General features: G+C 42.9%; 5 protein-coding genes across 5 annotated transcripts; 2 read left to right on the top strand and 3 right to left on the bottom strand.

Moving 5' to 3' along the window:
• Window positions 1-6,165: 6,165 nt before the first annotated feature.
• On the bottom strand, window positions 6,166-6,477 carry LOC309813907 (histone H4; the record flags this gene model as incomplete). Its single annotated transcript, XM_082639099.1, has 1 exon — window positions 6,166-6,477. One exon carries the CDS (start codon window positions 6,475-6,477, stop codon window positions 6,166-6,168), a length of 312 nt encoding a protein of 103 aa, XP_082495225.1.
• A 2,814-nt stretch (window positions 6,478-9,291) lies between these two features.
• On the top strand, window positions 9,292-9,955 carry LOC309814129 (histone H1.3-like; the record flags this gene model as incomplete). Its single annotated transcript, XM_082639559.1, has 1 exon — window positions 9,292-9,955. The coding sequence occupies exon 1, from the start codon at window positions 9,320-9,322 to the stop codon at window positions 9,953-9,955; it is 636 nt and encodes a 211-aa protein (XP_082495685.1). The 5' UTR covers window positions 9,292-9,319.
• Window positions 9,956-10,182: 227 nt separating this feature from the next.
• LOC309814130 (histone H3.1-like) lies at window positions 10,183-11,062 on the bottom strand (the record flags this gene model as incomplete). The annotated part of the gene is made up of 1 exon (XM_082639560.1): window positions 10,183-11,062. Exon 1 carries the CDS (start codon window positions 10,696-10,698, stop codon window positions 10,183-10,185), a length of 516 nt encoding a protein of 171 aa, XP_082495686.1. The 5' UTR covers window positions 10,699-11,062.
• Window positions 11,063-12,871: 1,809 nt separating this feature from the next.
• Window positions 12,872-13,802, bottom strand: LOC309813767 (histone H2A type 1). Its single transcript, XM_082638896.1, has one exon. It carries the CDS (start codon window positions 13,787-13,789, stop codon window positions 13,397-13,399), a length of 393 nt encoding a protein of 130 aa, XP_082495022.1. The 5' UTR covers window positions 13,790-13,802; the 3' UTR covers window positions 12,872-13,396.
• Window positions 13,803-14,066: 264 nt separating this feature from the next.
• On the top strand, window positions 14,067-14,805 carry LOC309813692 (histone H2B type 1-C/E/F/G/I-like). The gene has a single exon (XM_082638751.1). The coding sequence runs from the start codon at window positions 14,106-14,108 to the stop codon at window positions 14,484-14,486; it is 381 nt and encodes a 126-aa protein (XP_082494877.1). The 5' UTR covers window positions 14,067-14,105; the 3' UTR covers window positions 14,487-14,805.
• The last annotated feature ends 173 nt before the right edge of the window (window positions 14,806-14,978 follow it).

Raw genomic sequence — 14,978 nt, 5'->3', positions numbered from 1 at the left:
CCACATAATATAAAGATTGGCTCTGTCGCCTCCAATCTGTCCTTTTCTGTCCCCCGTGAGCTCCCTTCTGAGCCCATCGCCCTATCCTGCCTCCATATCTCCTCCCTCTGCTTGGTTCAGAAACTGTGGAGGGATCCTGGCAAGGAAGAAGAGAGGGACCCAGGGTCGGCTCAGAACGCAGAGAGGAACAACTGTAGAAGTAGAGATGCTTTTTAATGTTGTGAGCTGAACACTGAGGTTTGGAAGCTTACGGTTTGTGATCGCATAGTGCCCAAGAGATTAAACCCCGGGAAATAAAGAGCAGGGCTCTTCCCTCATTTCTCCAGAAACTGCAAGGTAGAGGTGTCCTTCAGGAAGTCAGGTGAAAAAGGTTCAGTTGAGGGCACTTCACCCATAAATGGAAATGCCAAATCCACCCAAGCATTGCTATCAGTGTCCTTGAGAAACACTCCTAGCCAGCCTCCAGGGCCAGTCTATCTGGTCTCCATTTTATTGTCTCAAAAAGGTAAATAATAAAATAAGCACAAAGATACAAACAAGTCTTTATTTTCAGGTTACTGAATTACAATTGCATTTCGACTGTTTCTGCTCACCTTGACTTTAGTCTGAGGTAGTACTGAAACTCCTCTGTTCATAGGGTATTTAGTTTCCATTCCAGAGTCACCATGGGGGCTTTTTGTTTTTTACCTGCTCACAGCCTTTGGATGATCATCCACCTCACAAAAATCAAAAACCTGTGCTATGGCCCCAAGCCCTGAAAAGTCTGGCCCTCACCTAACTCTCCAACCCAACCTCAGAGGATTCTTTTTCTCCCTTTTGTTTTGTGTTTCTTCATTGTTTTTTGGTTTGTTTTTTTTCTAGGCCTTTGCTGTTTTTCTCTGTCTGAAATGCCCCTGATTCCACATCCATCCCCAGCACACACACAGTTTATTGATCAACAACTTCAATTTCAGCTTAATCATTATTATATCCTTGGGGAAGCTGGCCTCCATCGTTAAAGGCTCTCACAGTCACAAACAACTGGATGTATACCCAGACCCCCAAATTAATCATTACTAAAGGGACATGGGACACTTAGGATTGATGTGGTTGAATCAGAACCCCATTCCTGAGGCTAAGAGAGGGACTCTGCCTTCCCTGGAGCACAAGGCAGGGAGGAAAGGGACACCTCAACAAAATTGAGGCTGTATTAGAAAGGAAGAGGACAAATGACTTTTGGCAAGGCACTTGCACTGCCTGATGTAAGGGCCTTCTAGGCAGACAGAGGAGCATCCACCAAGTTCATTCATATTCAAGTGCCAAGCACTAAATTATGTACTGAGGACATAAAGCACTTGAGTGTGCATCAGAATCACCCAGAGGGCTTGTTAAAGGACAGATTGCTGGTCCCATTCCCAAGTTTCTGTTTCATTAGCTCTGGGGGAGATCTGAGAACTCGGATTACTAAAAAGTGCCCAGCAGATACAGTGCTGCTTATTTGGTAGGAGGCTTTGAGAACGTCTAATATATGGTGAAGAACAAGCTACCAAAGCCCCTGCCCACATCAGCTTCCTGGTGGCAAAGATAAGTGTATAATAGAAGAAGGTGAAGGGTGTGGATGTCAAATAATGAAGTTTAAATTTATTTTGCAGACGACAAAAATTTATAGAAAGCTTCTGAGCAGGGACTGACATAATTGGCTCCATTGTTAGGAAGATGTCTCTAATGGCAGTAGAGAAGCGATTCCATTCAGTATTTTGTCAAATATTGATTGGATTTCCTCTGTGAGAGGCCTTAGTTACAGCGGTGAGACAGACAGGCTGATCTTCTGGGGCTGATATCCAAGTGGGAGGAGAGAGATAATCAACACGTTGATAACTCAGCAAGATATTTCAAATAGAAGTTCTGAGGCCTGTGAAACTATTTGAAATAAAACCAGGTGCTGTGATAGTAATTACGTGATGCTTTAGATAAGGGAACCCACAACCCAGGGAATAAAAGTTCCAGGCCAAGGCAGGGAGGAGTTTGTGCTCAAGGAATATAAGGTCTGTATGCTAGGAGATTAGTAAGGTAAAGGGGTAAAAAATGAGGCTGGGGATCAAACAGGTACCTGAATATGTTGGACCTTATAGGCCAAAAGAAGGCACCCAGATTCTTATTGTGTCATGGGAAACTCTTAGAATTTTTAATAACTCTAGCCACTATGGGGAGAATGAATTTTATGGGATCAAAAGTAGAAAGAAGCAGGGAATAAAATTGAAAGCTTATTGCAATAATTCTGGTGAAATTATTAGAATTAGATTTAGGAGGAGAAAGTCAAAAGGATTTATTGAAGAGTTAGGCTTTATGGGTGAAGAATCAAGTAGCTAACATTTGTTGAGCCCTTTATATGTTTAGGAAACTATGCCAATCTCTTTAGAAACGTTAACTCACTTCCTCTGCTTAACATGCACATTATCTAGATGCAACTTTTCTCTCCTTTTAATTGAGCAAAGTGTGGGGCTGGTGTTAGACCCAAGGCAGTGTGGCTCCAGAGGTTCTGTGTTTATCTACTGCCCTGCAGTGCTAATAAAGTTCTTGGATAATCAAGAATTCTAGGAGAGGATGAGTTTTCTGAGACTGGAACATGACAATTTTTAAATGCCCTTAGCACTCCATTGTAGATGTCAAGTGAGTAGTTGTATATGCGAGTCTGGAATTCAAAGGCAAATGGGGACTGGACATAGAAATTTTTGAAAATTTGGAAATAGATATTTTAATGTTGTCAGCATGGCATGAGATTGGAGATTACCCATGGAGGAAGAATAAAGAAGTGAGTTTATCCTGGAGGCATTCCAAACTTTAGAGAAAAAGAGACAGCAAAAGATTCTAAAGAGTGACAAGTGAGTTTGGGAGAAAATCAGGAGAGCGGAGTCAAAAAAGTCAAGAAAATAATGTATTTCACCAAGGAGGACGTGACCAAGTTGGTGTGATGTCTAGAAGGCTAAGAACAAACATGAGCTTTGGATACAGTTAATAGAGATCCCTGTGAACTCGGATTATGGGACTGAAGGGCGGCCCAGACATCATCTGGGACAACTTCAGGGCTCCATTATTACTTCTTTCCTAGGAACAGCTCCACTCAGGGCTGAGCGCCATGTGTGGCCATTATGTTTTTACCCTCTGTCTTGGGTCATCATATTTGATCTATGCAGGCATCTGCCCAGCTGGATCAATCAGATTTGTTTTCCTAGAAATTAGGAAAAGGAACTGAAGAAAAAGACAGGACCGAGTGTTCAGTAATTGCTTAAGTGCGGTCAGCAAACTTAACTTTCAAGAGAATTTTTTTTGTTTAAATAATCTGGAATTGGTTTTTTTTTATGTTTACATCCAAAAGAACTTCCATTAATGCACTTGCAAGTTCTTAAGAATATATGTAAACTATATTTGTCAAACATATGCATAAACACATAATCCTATGTTTTCACTCAGTCCTCACGAAAATACGAATTTTCGCCTACATTACAGATAAGGGAACAGGGGTTAGTAATTTACCACAGACCACAAAGAAAGAAAATGGTAATTCAAGACTTCAAGTGTATGTCTTCATGGTTCAAAATGCCACTTTCTTTTTCTCTGGGCCTCTGAGAAATGTCATGAGAAATAAGAATGCTAATACTAGCGTTAATAATAGCCCGAACATGGAGCATGAACCATGGGCCATGCACTGGCCAAAATGCTTAACAAATATTTAATGTTATTCACCCCCAAACATGTAAGATAGGAACTACTGTTACCTCCATTTATGAGGAAACAGAGGCATAGAGCGGTTGGTTAAGACACAGAGACAAAGAATAATCATCTCTCTGTACAAGCTTTCCAGCTCCTTTTTATCTCTGAAAAAGGGTATTGGGAATGTTTCTTGTAAACTTAATAAATGATTTATTCAATGACATAGACCCTGTTGAATATATTTTCCAAGACTAGCAATGGAAGACAAGTTCAAAAGGCCTTAAGAAGAAATTCATGGACTTCCTCCTTAATCAGGCTAAAAAATAAACACCCCACTGTTTTTATTTACTTTTAAATCTCATGAGATACAGTCATTTTGGGCCTTCGGGCCTTTGAGAATCAAAATTTTTCCAAATGGGCTATCTTGCATTCTGAGTTATGAAGTGTTAAGACCTGATCTAACTTCTCGAGAATATATAGGTCTACTGCACATAGTGAATAAATGGTGACAAATTCACTCTTGTTCAATGTGTTCCTTATGCATTTTGTCTGTCCTTTCCTCTCTAACCTTAAATTTTGGATCTTTACACCTCAGACTCTAAAATCCTAGACTCCAAGCTGTTGACAGGAATCCATGGAGCTCTGGGAATTCCTTTTATGAGCCCATGAAATATCCATCTATGTCCAATATGTGTACTTTTTACCAGTTTCTCAAAGGAGCTTCTGATCCACATGTTGTTAAGAACTCTCTCCTCGGGGAAACAGTACTCTGAAATATCCAGATTACAACTGCTTAAGACATATGGATAGCCCACCCACCCGTCTCTAACATGTAATGAGTCCCTATTCTGTGTTCTGTCTAGCATGGAACACAGTGGAAGAGACGTCAAGGAGAGAGGCTCACTTGGCATTAGCTTTCCTTAAAAGAGCTTTCTGGCCAATGGAAGGACAGTCATACTGGTAAATAAGTTGAGAAAACCATATTTGGTATGATAAAGTTAAGTTGCTGTAACAGAGACTCAAAAATAAGTTAGCTTAAAGACAGTCTTGTTCATGGAACAGATACACTATGATTAGTCCAGCTCTGTGGGGTAGCTCTGCCCCTCCTGATCAATCAGGAACTCTTGTTCCTTACAAGTCATTGTTCTGCCACCCCTAGAGCCTGATGGTCTCTGCTGGGTCAAACAATATCAGCACCTTCATAGCTCGCAGGAGGAGGAAAGGTTTTAAAGCCTGGGAGTGTCTTCTGCTTACACTCCCAAAAGAGCACTTAGTCACATACTCCCCTCTGCTCCCAGACAAGCCAGGAATGTTATCTCACAGTAGGGAGCCACCTGTCCAGCTATACGTTATTATAATACAGTGAACCACGTTCGCTGGAAAGAAATACCAGTTGTATCACAATAAACCAAGATTTTTTCACAGAATAAAGCCCATTCTGAGGACACCAAAGAATACAGTGGCATGCTGACAATCCTGAGAGACTGTAGAAAGTTTACAGTAGGTAAGAAAAAGAAATGGGTAACCCACTTGAGAACTGCTTATTTTGCCTCATTTCCTGATGTGTAGAGAACAAGGTGGGATTTGACTCAGGAAGACCTGGATTTGAAAGGCCCAGTCCAGCACTCTTTGTCAGGATACGTGTTATGCAACTCTCATCTATAATTTAAGGTAAATCTGCTTGTAATCAAGTCTAAGAATATTCAAGATAAAGAATCAACATAGTAAGTTGGTAAACATAAACCTGTATATTTATATCAAGCATTTATATCAACCTTAATAAAAGCTTCTTTTGGATTGAGAAACCAGTAGCTTTGGACATGGGAAGACAGCTCAGAGAAGCAGAGACAAGTTGTCCTGTCTCCATTCCACTTTTAAACAAGAGGAAACCCCAAGTACTTTTATTTTACTTAAGTATAGTTGATTCACAATGTTAATTTCCAAGTACTCTTATTGTTTCTCTGGTAGAACTTGACTGCCTTCGACATATTTTATGTTGATTGATCATCCCCCTTTCTCCTCCACCATTTATCATTTGTTGTCCAAGAAGGCAGACTGTTTTAATGTCTTCAGCCCACAGAAGTGTCTACGTTCCATTTTCCATTTTCCTAGCATCAGGGTTTACCTCTTATCTCTTCTGTGATGTTCTCCACCTTTTTTCACTGACAGTTGCACAAAATGTCACCTGCAGTTTACCGTCCTGTTGGTCTCCTAGCTATAAGCACACTAAATATATTGAATATACAGTCCAACCTGAGGTTATGGACCAGCTTTAGCGACCTGCGACTAATCTGAAACATACCAAAAACGAATCAGATAAAATCAACTTAAATTTACAGATTGTAAACAGTACTGACCCAAACATCTTAAGAAAACTTTAGAACAGCAAGCTCAAAACTCTTTTGAGTGAAAGAATAGGTGGCCCTAAAAAGGGCCTTTGGTTTTAGGAGGCTCAGGGAGACTGCCAACAGGAGTTCAGCCACCAAAGCCGTAAAGAGTGCGGCCCTGCCGCTTGAGCGCGTAGACCACGTCCATAGCGGTGACAGTCTTGCGCTTGGCGTGCTCGGTGTAGGTGACAGCGTCCCGGATCACGTTCTCCAGAAACACTTTCAATACCCCACGGGTCTCCTCGTAGATAAGGCCAGAGATACGCTTGACGCCACCACGTCTGGCTAACCGACGGATGGCAGGCTTAGTGATGCCCTGGATGTTATCTCGAAGAACTTTGCGGTGGCGCTTGGCGCCACCCTTCCCCAGCCCCTTTCCACCTTTACCACGCCCAGACATTCCGAAAATACAGCTATCACACCCGCAGCGAAGTGATCTCCACAGCGCCACTTAGGAATTTTATAGTAATGTGACGGACCTGTTTGAAAACTGCAAGAGCAGGGGCGGTAACAACATTCAGTTCCCACCCTTCGCTTATTTGTCCCTTGCTCAGAACTGTGGCAACTATGAGGGGCGCCTGAAGCGACAGTGGATCCTGGAGATGGGATTTAATAAATGCTCCTATAAATGGATACGTGTGTTTGTGCATCTGTACAATACGGGCAGCCGTTAAGTGGGGCAACAGATCATACACTTTCCACAAAGAAGCCTGATACTGTTCTTCAGTCTTTCCAAAATATGAAATAATCAGTTAGTACACGCTGTTGTCTCTTATAAAATGCTTTAAGTAAATCATATCTTTATTGTTTAAGCTTCCATTAGTTTTGTCCATTTATGTTTGGTTAACTAAGCAGAGTCTTTGGTATGCAGGCTGGATGACCCCACAGAGGGAACTAAAAATATAAGAAGGTTACAATACACGTTTAAGAGGTCAAGTCAGGTTAAAAACCACTGAGCGCTACATTGGAGATTTATAAATATGTATATCCCAAAGTGATAAAAAACCTTGTTCTGCTGTAAGTCTAAGATTTATGGTTTGATTATATATTTAACTGTGGACAGTTTGTATCTGGCATTGTATCTGTCACCGCATTCTACTTCTGCAACCAGGTGGCATTACAGTGTCCAGTCAAGCTCTGGAGACAGCCTTCTCTACATACTAGCTTGTGACCTTGGGCAGCTTATACTCAGTTTTTTTCCTTTTATCGATAAATGTATAAGAAAGTGTAAATTATAGAGCACTTGAATTTAAAAGAGATAATCCAAATTGCTTAAAATAATATCTAAATAAGTAATCACTCAGCATTATTTATTATGACATATTATAGTATCATGTCTGCTCCTAACTCCTCCACTCAAGATTCACTCCTCTAAAGTGAAAGTCTAAGTGATTATCTAATTTACTAAAACTTTCTTTTTGAGAACTCCTCAAAATAATAAATACCTAAAGATTTAATTTATGGTTAATTCCCTTGAGTTCCAGCTGACTTGGATAGCTTTGGCTCTTTCTCCATGGTCTGTGAAGAGGCTCAAGTTCATCAAAGGAGTTCCATGAGTTTACACTGCACAGAAACAAATTCCAGAATGGCGTTCTTAACCTGAGCTATATAGATGGATTCAGAGCACCTGGAAACTTGTATTGAGCAAAAACTCCCCCTTTGTCTTTACTTTATACTCCAAGTGAACCTTAGCATTTCCTCCACTTGTGAATGCAGGCAACAAACAGTGTGAGTGGCAGGACCTGTGCTATATTCATAACCATGTTGCAGTTGCAGCTGTCAATATCTCAATCTCTAATATTGTTTAAATATATTACACCTTCTAAACTGTGGTAATTCTTGGTCATATGGGTAATCTTGTTATTTAATGTATTAATAAAGAAGCACACATTAATACTTCACCAGTTTGGATTTTTGATAAATTTGATAATGGTATTTTAATACAACTGTTTCCCTTTGTAATCCTATGTATATTATCTTAAGCACTGAAAAGCATTATTCTGGGAAGGGACTCATAACGTTTATCAGAAATACAAAGAAGTCCATGGCTGCTTCAAAATAAACATATGTTAAAGACAAACAGTCTGAGGCCTGAAGAAGAAAATCAAAGCACTTTCTACCATCAATCTATTTCCTACTGAACATAACGCATGACCTATATTGTGTTTCCTATAAACCTATATCCCTGCTTAAATAAGAATGTAGTAATGAATATAAATGCTTTTCAATTTCCCTCTCTTAAGGGAATTCTATATAAGTATGTGTGGGAGTATTGTGCGTGTGTATATTCCTTAATTCTTTTACTTGGATACTTTGCCAAAGTTTATCTTCCAAAGCATGACAGAACCCTGAACCCAAGAGCTTGTGAACATTTTAATAACTGATCCTTCCTAATAAAGACAATGTAAATAAATGAATCTTTAAAACCCCATAAAGCGGTCCAACTCTATTTTATGCCTGTACCTGGACCTCCTCTGCCATCAGCTAGTGCAACACAAGCCCAACTACCAGGTCAAGAGGATCATTGATTATTGCTTTTGCTATTTTCCTACATAAATTTTGAATGCTTAAAGCCCCCAAATTAACTAACCCTCTAAATAGTCACAAAAAGCTATGATAAAATTTTCCAAACTAAATAATGACTTTTCTTATCAGATATTGCTGTTATTCCAAGCAGCCTTTACTACAGTTCTTGTACAGAAATCCGGAAAGAGCCTGTGTTATTTCTCCTCATATGAAACAGATTTTCCAGGTAAATGTCAATGAGAATCAAGCAGTTGTTGAAGGTATGAAAAGCCAAGAATGTATAGCATGTTACTTGAGAGCAAGCTATTGAAGGCACAAAGAGAAGAATTTATATTTTAAACGAAACTCAAAAAGTTGTCTCTCTGACCTGTGAATCTGTAGGAGTGTCGGGGGATTTTGAAAAAGGCTGAGACCAAAGCGACAAAAACTGGAAGAAGAAACTGTAAAGGTCTCAAAGCTTGAGCTGTCCCGGTTCATTGTAGAATATAATTGGTGTGGTTCCTCCACAGAAGATTTTTAATTTTTTGCTTTCCTGAATTGTAACAAACACAACTCCGAGACAGAGCTGAGACTAGGTTGCTGTCAAGCTGGAAGCCAGCTGGGAACCAATCAGCGCGCAGTGGCGCTGTGTGTATATATAACACACACATTCTCGGTCTCGGTACTCAATTCTGAGTCTTTAATTTTTTTACTGTTCGGCATCCACACCAACAACCATGTCTGAAACCGTACCTGCTGCGCCTCCTGTTACTTCTGCGGAAAAGACGCCTGTGAAGGAGAAGGCTCGCAAGTCTGCTGGTGCCGTGAAGCGCAAGACGTCCAGGCCCCCGGTATCCGAGCTCATCACCAAGGCTGTCGCAGCTTCCAAGGAGTGCAGCGGCGTGTCTCTGGCTGCGCTCAAAAAGGCGCTGGCAGCTGGCGGCTACGACGTGGAGAAGAACAACAGTCGGATCAAGCTGGGTCTCAAGAGCCTGGTGAGTAAGGGCGCCCTGGTGCAGACCAAGGGCACTGGCGCCTCGGGCTCTTTCAAGCTCAACAAGAAGTCGGACACCGGGGAAGCCAAGCCCAAAGCCAAGAAAGCAAGCGCGACCAACCCCAAGAAGGCTACTGGGGCAAAGAAGCCCAAGAAGGCCACAGGCGCTGCCAGTCCGAAAAAAACCGCTAAGAAGACTCCGAAGGCAAAGAAACCATTAGCAGATACCGGGGCCAAGAAAGTGGTCAAGAGCTCGAAAAAGGTAAAGACAGCCAAACCGAAGATGGCCAAGAGTCCAGCCAAGGCCAGAATTCATAAGCACAAGGTAGCCAGGCTTAAAGCGGTCAAGCCAAAAAAGGCGGCCCCCAAAAAGAAGTAAGAAAAAAAGATTTGAGTACCTTAAAGGCTCTTTTCAGAGCCACCCAATTAATCTTAAAGAACTTGTAACACCATTTTTGCCGGAGGCGGAGGTTGGGAGGAGCGGTTTTATTTCCTCGCTCGGAATGGATGTCCCAGTGCACAGGAATCTTTCACAGAAAAGGTGGTTGGCTCTGAAAAGAGCCTTTGGGTTTTTCAGAAGTTGACACTTCATCGGGAGAAACAAATCTACGCCCTCTCCCCGCGGATGCGGCGGGCAAGCTGGATGTCCTTGGGCATGATGGTGACGCGCTTGGCGTGGATAGCACACAGGTTGGTGTCCTCGAAGAGCCCCACCAGGTAGGCCTCGCACGCCTCCTGCAGCGCCATCACGGCCGAGCTCTGGAAGCGAAGGTCGGTCTTGAAGTCCTGCGCGATCTCGCGCACCAGGCGCTGGAACGGCAGCTTGCGGATCAGCAGCTCCGTGGACTTCTGGTAGCGGCGGATCTCGCGCAGGGCCACCGTGCCGGGCCGGTAGCGGTGCGGCTTCTTCACGCCGCCCGTGGCCGGCGCGCTCTTGCGGGCCGCCTTTGTAGCCAGCTGCTTGCGCGGTGCCTTGCCGCCGGTGGATTTGCGAGCGGTCTGCTTAGTACGAGCCATGCCAGATTTCCGGAAAGCAGCTAGCTGGTGGAAAAATGAGAGCCCGCCCCCCGCCCGCCCCCTACTGGTATATATAAAGAGTTCCGTTCTGATTGGACAAGGCATTTGTTCCTTACGGCTCGCAGTGAAGGTGTTGGTAGCGAGGTTCACTCTCCGACATCAGCCTCCCTTTGAATGGCTGTTTTCAACCCTTTCTCACCTCTATCTTCCTTACGCTGTTTCTTTACAATGTTCTTTGGCTTTTCTCCGCAGAACTTAACACAAATTATTACAATGCTTAATCTTGTTTGCAGAATAAAAATTTTAAACTTTGGTACATGAAACTGGCTTTCTTTTGATCAACTTTTTGAAAAGGCGTGTTGGATGTGATTGGCCAAGAGATTTTTGTACCCTCATTCAAATGTTGTAAGGCTAATTTTACGTCAATTTCTTGATTTCTCTTTTTAAACTCTTAGAGATTTTTTAAAATAACAAAATACTTTCCTTTTATTTCCCCTTTTATATTACAGTTAAGTCATGTTTTGGTAGATTATATTTATGAATTTCATTTCAGGATAGTAAAGGGGGTAGTTACAGTATTTGTTATAGAAAAAGAGTGTTGGGTCTGATAGAATTGAGAACCATCAGTTTAGGGGTCCAGAGATCATATGAAAGCAGAACTCGGAAAGAATCCTGAACACTTATTGTTATACCCAATCCAAGCCCCCTGAATACACCCTCCTCTACCTTCCCCATAAGACTTAATGTGGCTTGCCCTTAAGTCTTATGATGAGCCCTTGCACTGTATTCCAAGCTAACATGCACCAGTGTCAGTTTTCTGGCTTGGGGTAAGAGCTGTGGCCACAGGAGGAGAAAGAAATCCCTACTATTAAGATGCATTGTGTTTTAAAGATATATATGTTTCAGATTTTACAAAAACTAAAGAATTTACATCTATATAGCTTGTGATCTGATCATATGTCTGAGGGTTCTTTAGGGCCATATTAAAAAAGAGAGGGAGTGGGGAGAGGAAAGGAGAAAGAAATAAAACTTTTTGGAAATAATTATTATTATTTACTGTTAAGGAATCTACTTGTATGACTACCATGAATCTCAGGCTGGGTTAACAGTGAAAAGTTCTGGAGGTAACTACACCCCACTCTGGACAGTCTGGTTATAACCACGGTCTTCTCTCTCTACCTCAAATGAAAGCCCAGCCGCATGAGTCCTCAATCTCTGAAGTCCTCTTCATGGAAGATGGCAAAGCCAACTGTGTGAGAGGTTTTATCAGAGGAGAGGACGACTTTGTCCTCCCAGAAGACAAACCCTCTGCTTTATGAGGCAGATAGCAACCCAAACCAGACAAGTTGGGACCTGCGCAGGCCTCAATTCTTGGAGATTTTCGGAATGCACTAAAACCATTAACTCTGAATTAATTTCATGCTTGCTATTATATTAACAAATGTTTACTTTTCACTAACTATAACATTCTCACATAAAAGCACCCCACTACGTTTCACAATTTCAACTGAGCTTCGTGTAAAATGGTGTTAAGAAAAACTCAAAACTTGTAAATGGTACACAAGTATGTCCCGTGAAGTCATGCTGAAGCCTTTGTTAAGCTCTGCCTAAAAAAATTCTAGCTCCAGGCTATGCAGAATTGTGTTCTTTTTTTTTTTTTTTTTTGGATTGGAAACAATGTATTAGGAAAAAATATGGAAGCTTTTTGATAACAATTTTGATAAATAAAAAAGTTGACAAATCAGAGTGTATAGAGAGAATATTGGTTATTTGGGAAATTGTTTCATAAGATGGATGGGCTCCACAAATTCTTCGATGTACTTGAAGAAAAGAGTGCTAAGTCAGTCTGGGCTGTTGTCACAAAGTACCATAAACGGGGCGGGGTGGGGGCTTGTAAACAACAAAAATGATTTCTCAGTCCTGGAGGCTGGAAGTCTGAGATCTAGGAGCGGGAATCATCGCCTTCTTGTAGGACTCTCTTCCGGGTTGCAGACTATCCACTTCTCATTGTGTCCGGCTGTTCAGCCACGTCCCGGACGGGCAGCGGCAGGTCAGTGGAGAGGAGTCGGCCCGGGTCTCCTCCCCCCTGAGGAGGGGCCGACCAGCACCGCGCACGAAGCGGCCCTGGCGGGAGGGAGACCAGGCGGGAGGGGGTCGGTGGGGAGCTTGACTCGCAGTCACTTCCGAGGGGACGCTGAGCTCCCGGAGCTGGGGGCTGACTGGCCTCAGCACTCCCACGAGGGGGTGGTCAGGAAGGAGGGACCCTGTCCCTGGGGCCCAGTATTTACAATTGATTAGGGCCCAGCTCAGTAGAGTTGAGACTGGCTATTAAAAACAAGTATGAATTACAGATCAACTTGTCCCATTAGGATGCAAAACAATTCCTTTCAACATGAGATTGTACTAAAGGAGTGGTTTAAATGATCTTGTAGGTCACTAAGTAGATTTGCACCTAAACTTTCAACATTGACGAAGTATTACTCTACCATTATCTTTTTCTGAGGGTTAACAACTAAGGGCTTGTTGCATTGATCGACTTAATTACATGTGACACAAGGTCTCTCTGTATCATTTTTACTTAGCTAAAGAGTACTTTTTTGATTACTTTATACGGTATGATTAGTTTGCATTTCATAAGGGTGTAAATACATCTCCCAAGTTGACAAAATGTGATGAAAATCATTTTCAACAACCTGTTTAAATAAGGAAAATGTAAGCCCTTTTAATGAATACGTGGGTGGCTCTGAAAAGAGCCTTTGGTTAAGATTGATTCCTCAAAGATCAAGAACTTGAATACTGCAGTTTACTTGCCCTTGGCCTTGTGGTGGCTCTCGGTCTTCTTAGGCAGCAGCACGGCCTGGATGTTGGGCAGGACGCCGCCCTGCGCAATGGTGACTTTGCCTAGCAGCTTGTTGAGCTCCTCGTCGTTGCGGATGGCCAGCTGCAGGTGGCGCGGGATGATGCGCGTCTTCTTGTTGTCGCGGGCTGCGTTGCCCGCCAGCTCCAGGATCTCGGCCGTCAGGTACTCCAGCACCGCCGCCAGGTACACCGGCGCGCCGGCCCCGACCCGCTCGGCGTAGTTGCCCTTTCGGAGCAGGCGGTGCACTCGGCCCACGGGGAACTGGAGCCCAGCCCGAGAAGAACGGGTCTTAGCTTTGGCACGAGCCTTCCCACCTTGTTTTCCGCGTCCCGACATCTGATCAATCTAATCAAGGTGCTTAGCAAAGAAGAAGCGAAAGGAAAGTACAAATCCTCTTAACAAATGAGAAGCAATTATACTTCGAAGCCGAATTGTAAATTACACTGTTTGATTGGTTAAAAGGGTCTAAAAGCTTGCAACCAATTAAAACGGAGAACTGCTGTCACGTAATTTGCATACCACCGAACAACGTTGAAAATTTATCCAATCAAAGTGAAAGTTTTAAATACCATATTTGCATAGTAGCTCTACAAATATCCTGAGTGATGTTTCCACGACATACTTTTTTCTTTAACTTGGCACGGTGTTCGTCATGCCTGAGCCGGCCAAGTCCGTTCCCGCTCCGAAGAAGGGCTCCAAGAAAGCGGTGACCAAAGCCCAGAAGAAAGACGGCAAGAAGCGCAAGCGCAGCCGCAAGGAGAGCTATTCTGTGTACGTGTACAAGGTCCTGAAGCAGGTCCACCCGGACACTGGCATCTCGTCCAAGGCCATGGGCATCATGAATTCCTTTGTCAATGACATCTTCGAGCGCATCGCGGGCGAGGCGTCGCGCCTGGCACATTACAACAAGCGCTCGACCATCACGTCTAGGGAGATCCAGACGGCCGTGCGCCTGCTGCTGCCCGGGGAGCTGGCCAAGCACGCCGTGTCTGAGGGCACCAAGGCTGTCACCAAGTACACGAGCTCCAAGTGACCCCAGCAAAAAAGTGCTTTTCGTGGTTAATCTCAAAGGCTCTTTTGAGAGCCACCCACTTTTTCAGCATAAGAGCTGTAATGACTCGTCTCTAATATGATTGCCATAATAGACTCAATTTTAATTTATTGAAAAGAACTTGTTGCTGTATGGTGCTAGCACTTGAAGTTCACAGCATTTTGGTTTGAAAACAAAATATGTATTTACATTCTAGGTAAATGGTAGCATAGCCTTCTCTTGCTTTCACTGCTCACTTTGGCTACAAGGCTAGCCAAGTGTGGACATGTAAGTATCATTTGAACTGCTGTGATGTAGTGTGTCCTACGAACTGACTCCATGAAAAGTGAAGAGGATTTAAGAAATCCTCTTAAATCCTTGGCAATGCCTTGTTAGTGCTGTGTGGTACTAAGAAGAATATGTACATGTATTCGATTTGATTAAAGCAATGTAACTTTCCTAAGTATTAATGGGAGCAGCACAGTTAATGTGCAT

Source organism: Mesoplodon mirus, assembly GCF_964341445.2.
Source record: "Mesoplodon mirus genome assembly, chromosome: 12".
Classification (NCBI taxonomy): Eukaryota; Metazoa; Chordata; class Mammalia; order Artiodactyla; family Ziphiidae; genus Mesoplodon; species Mesoplodon mirus.
Note: the sequence above shows the minus strand (reverse complement) of the source record. Positions and strands in the feature narration are given on the sequence as shown.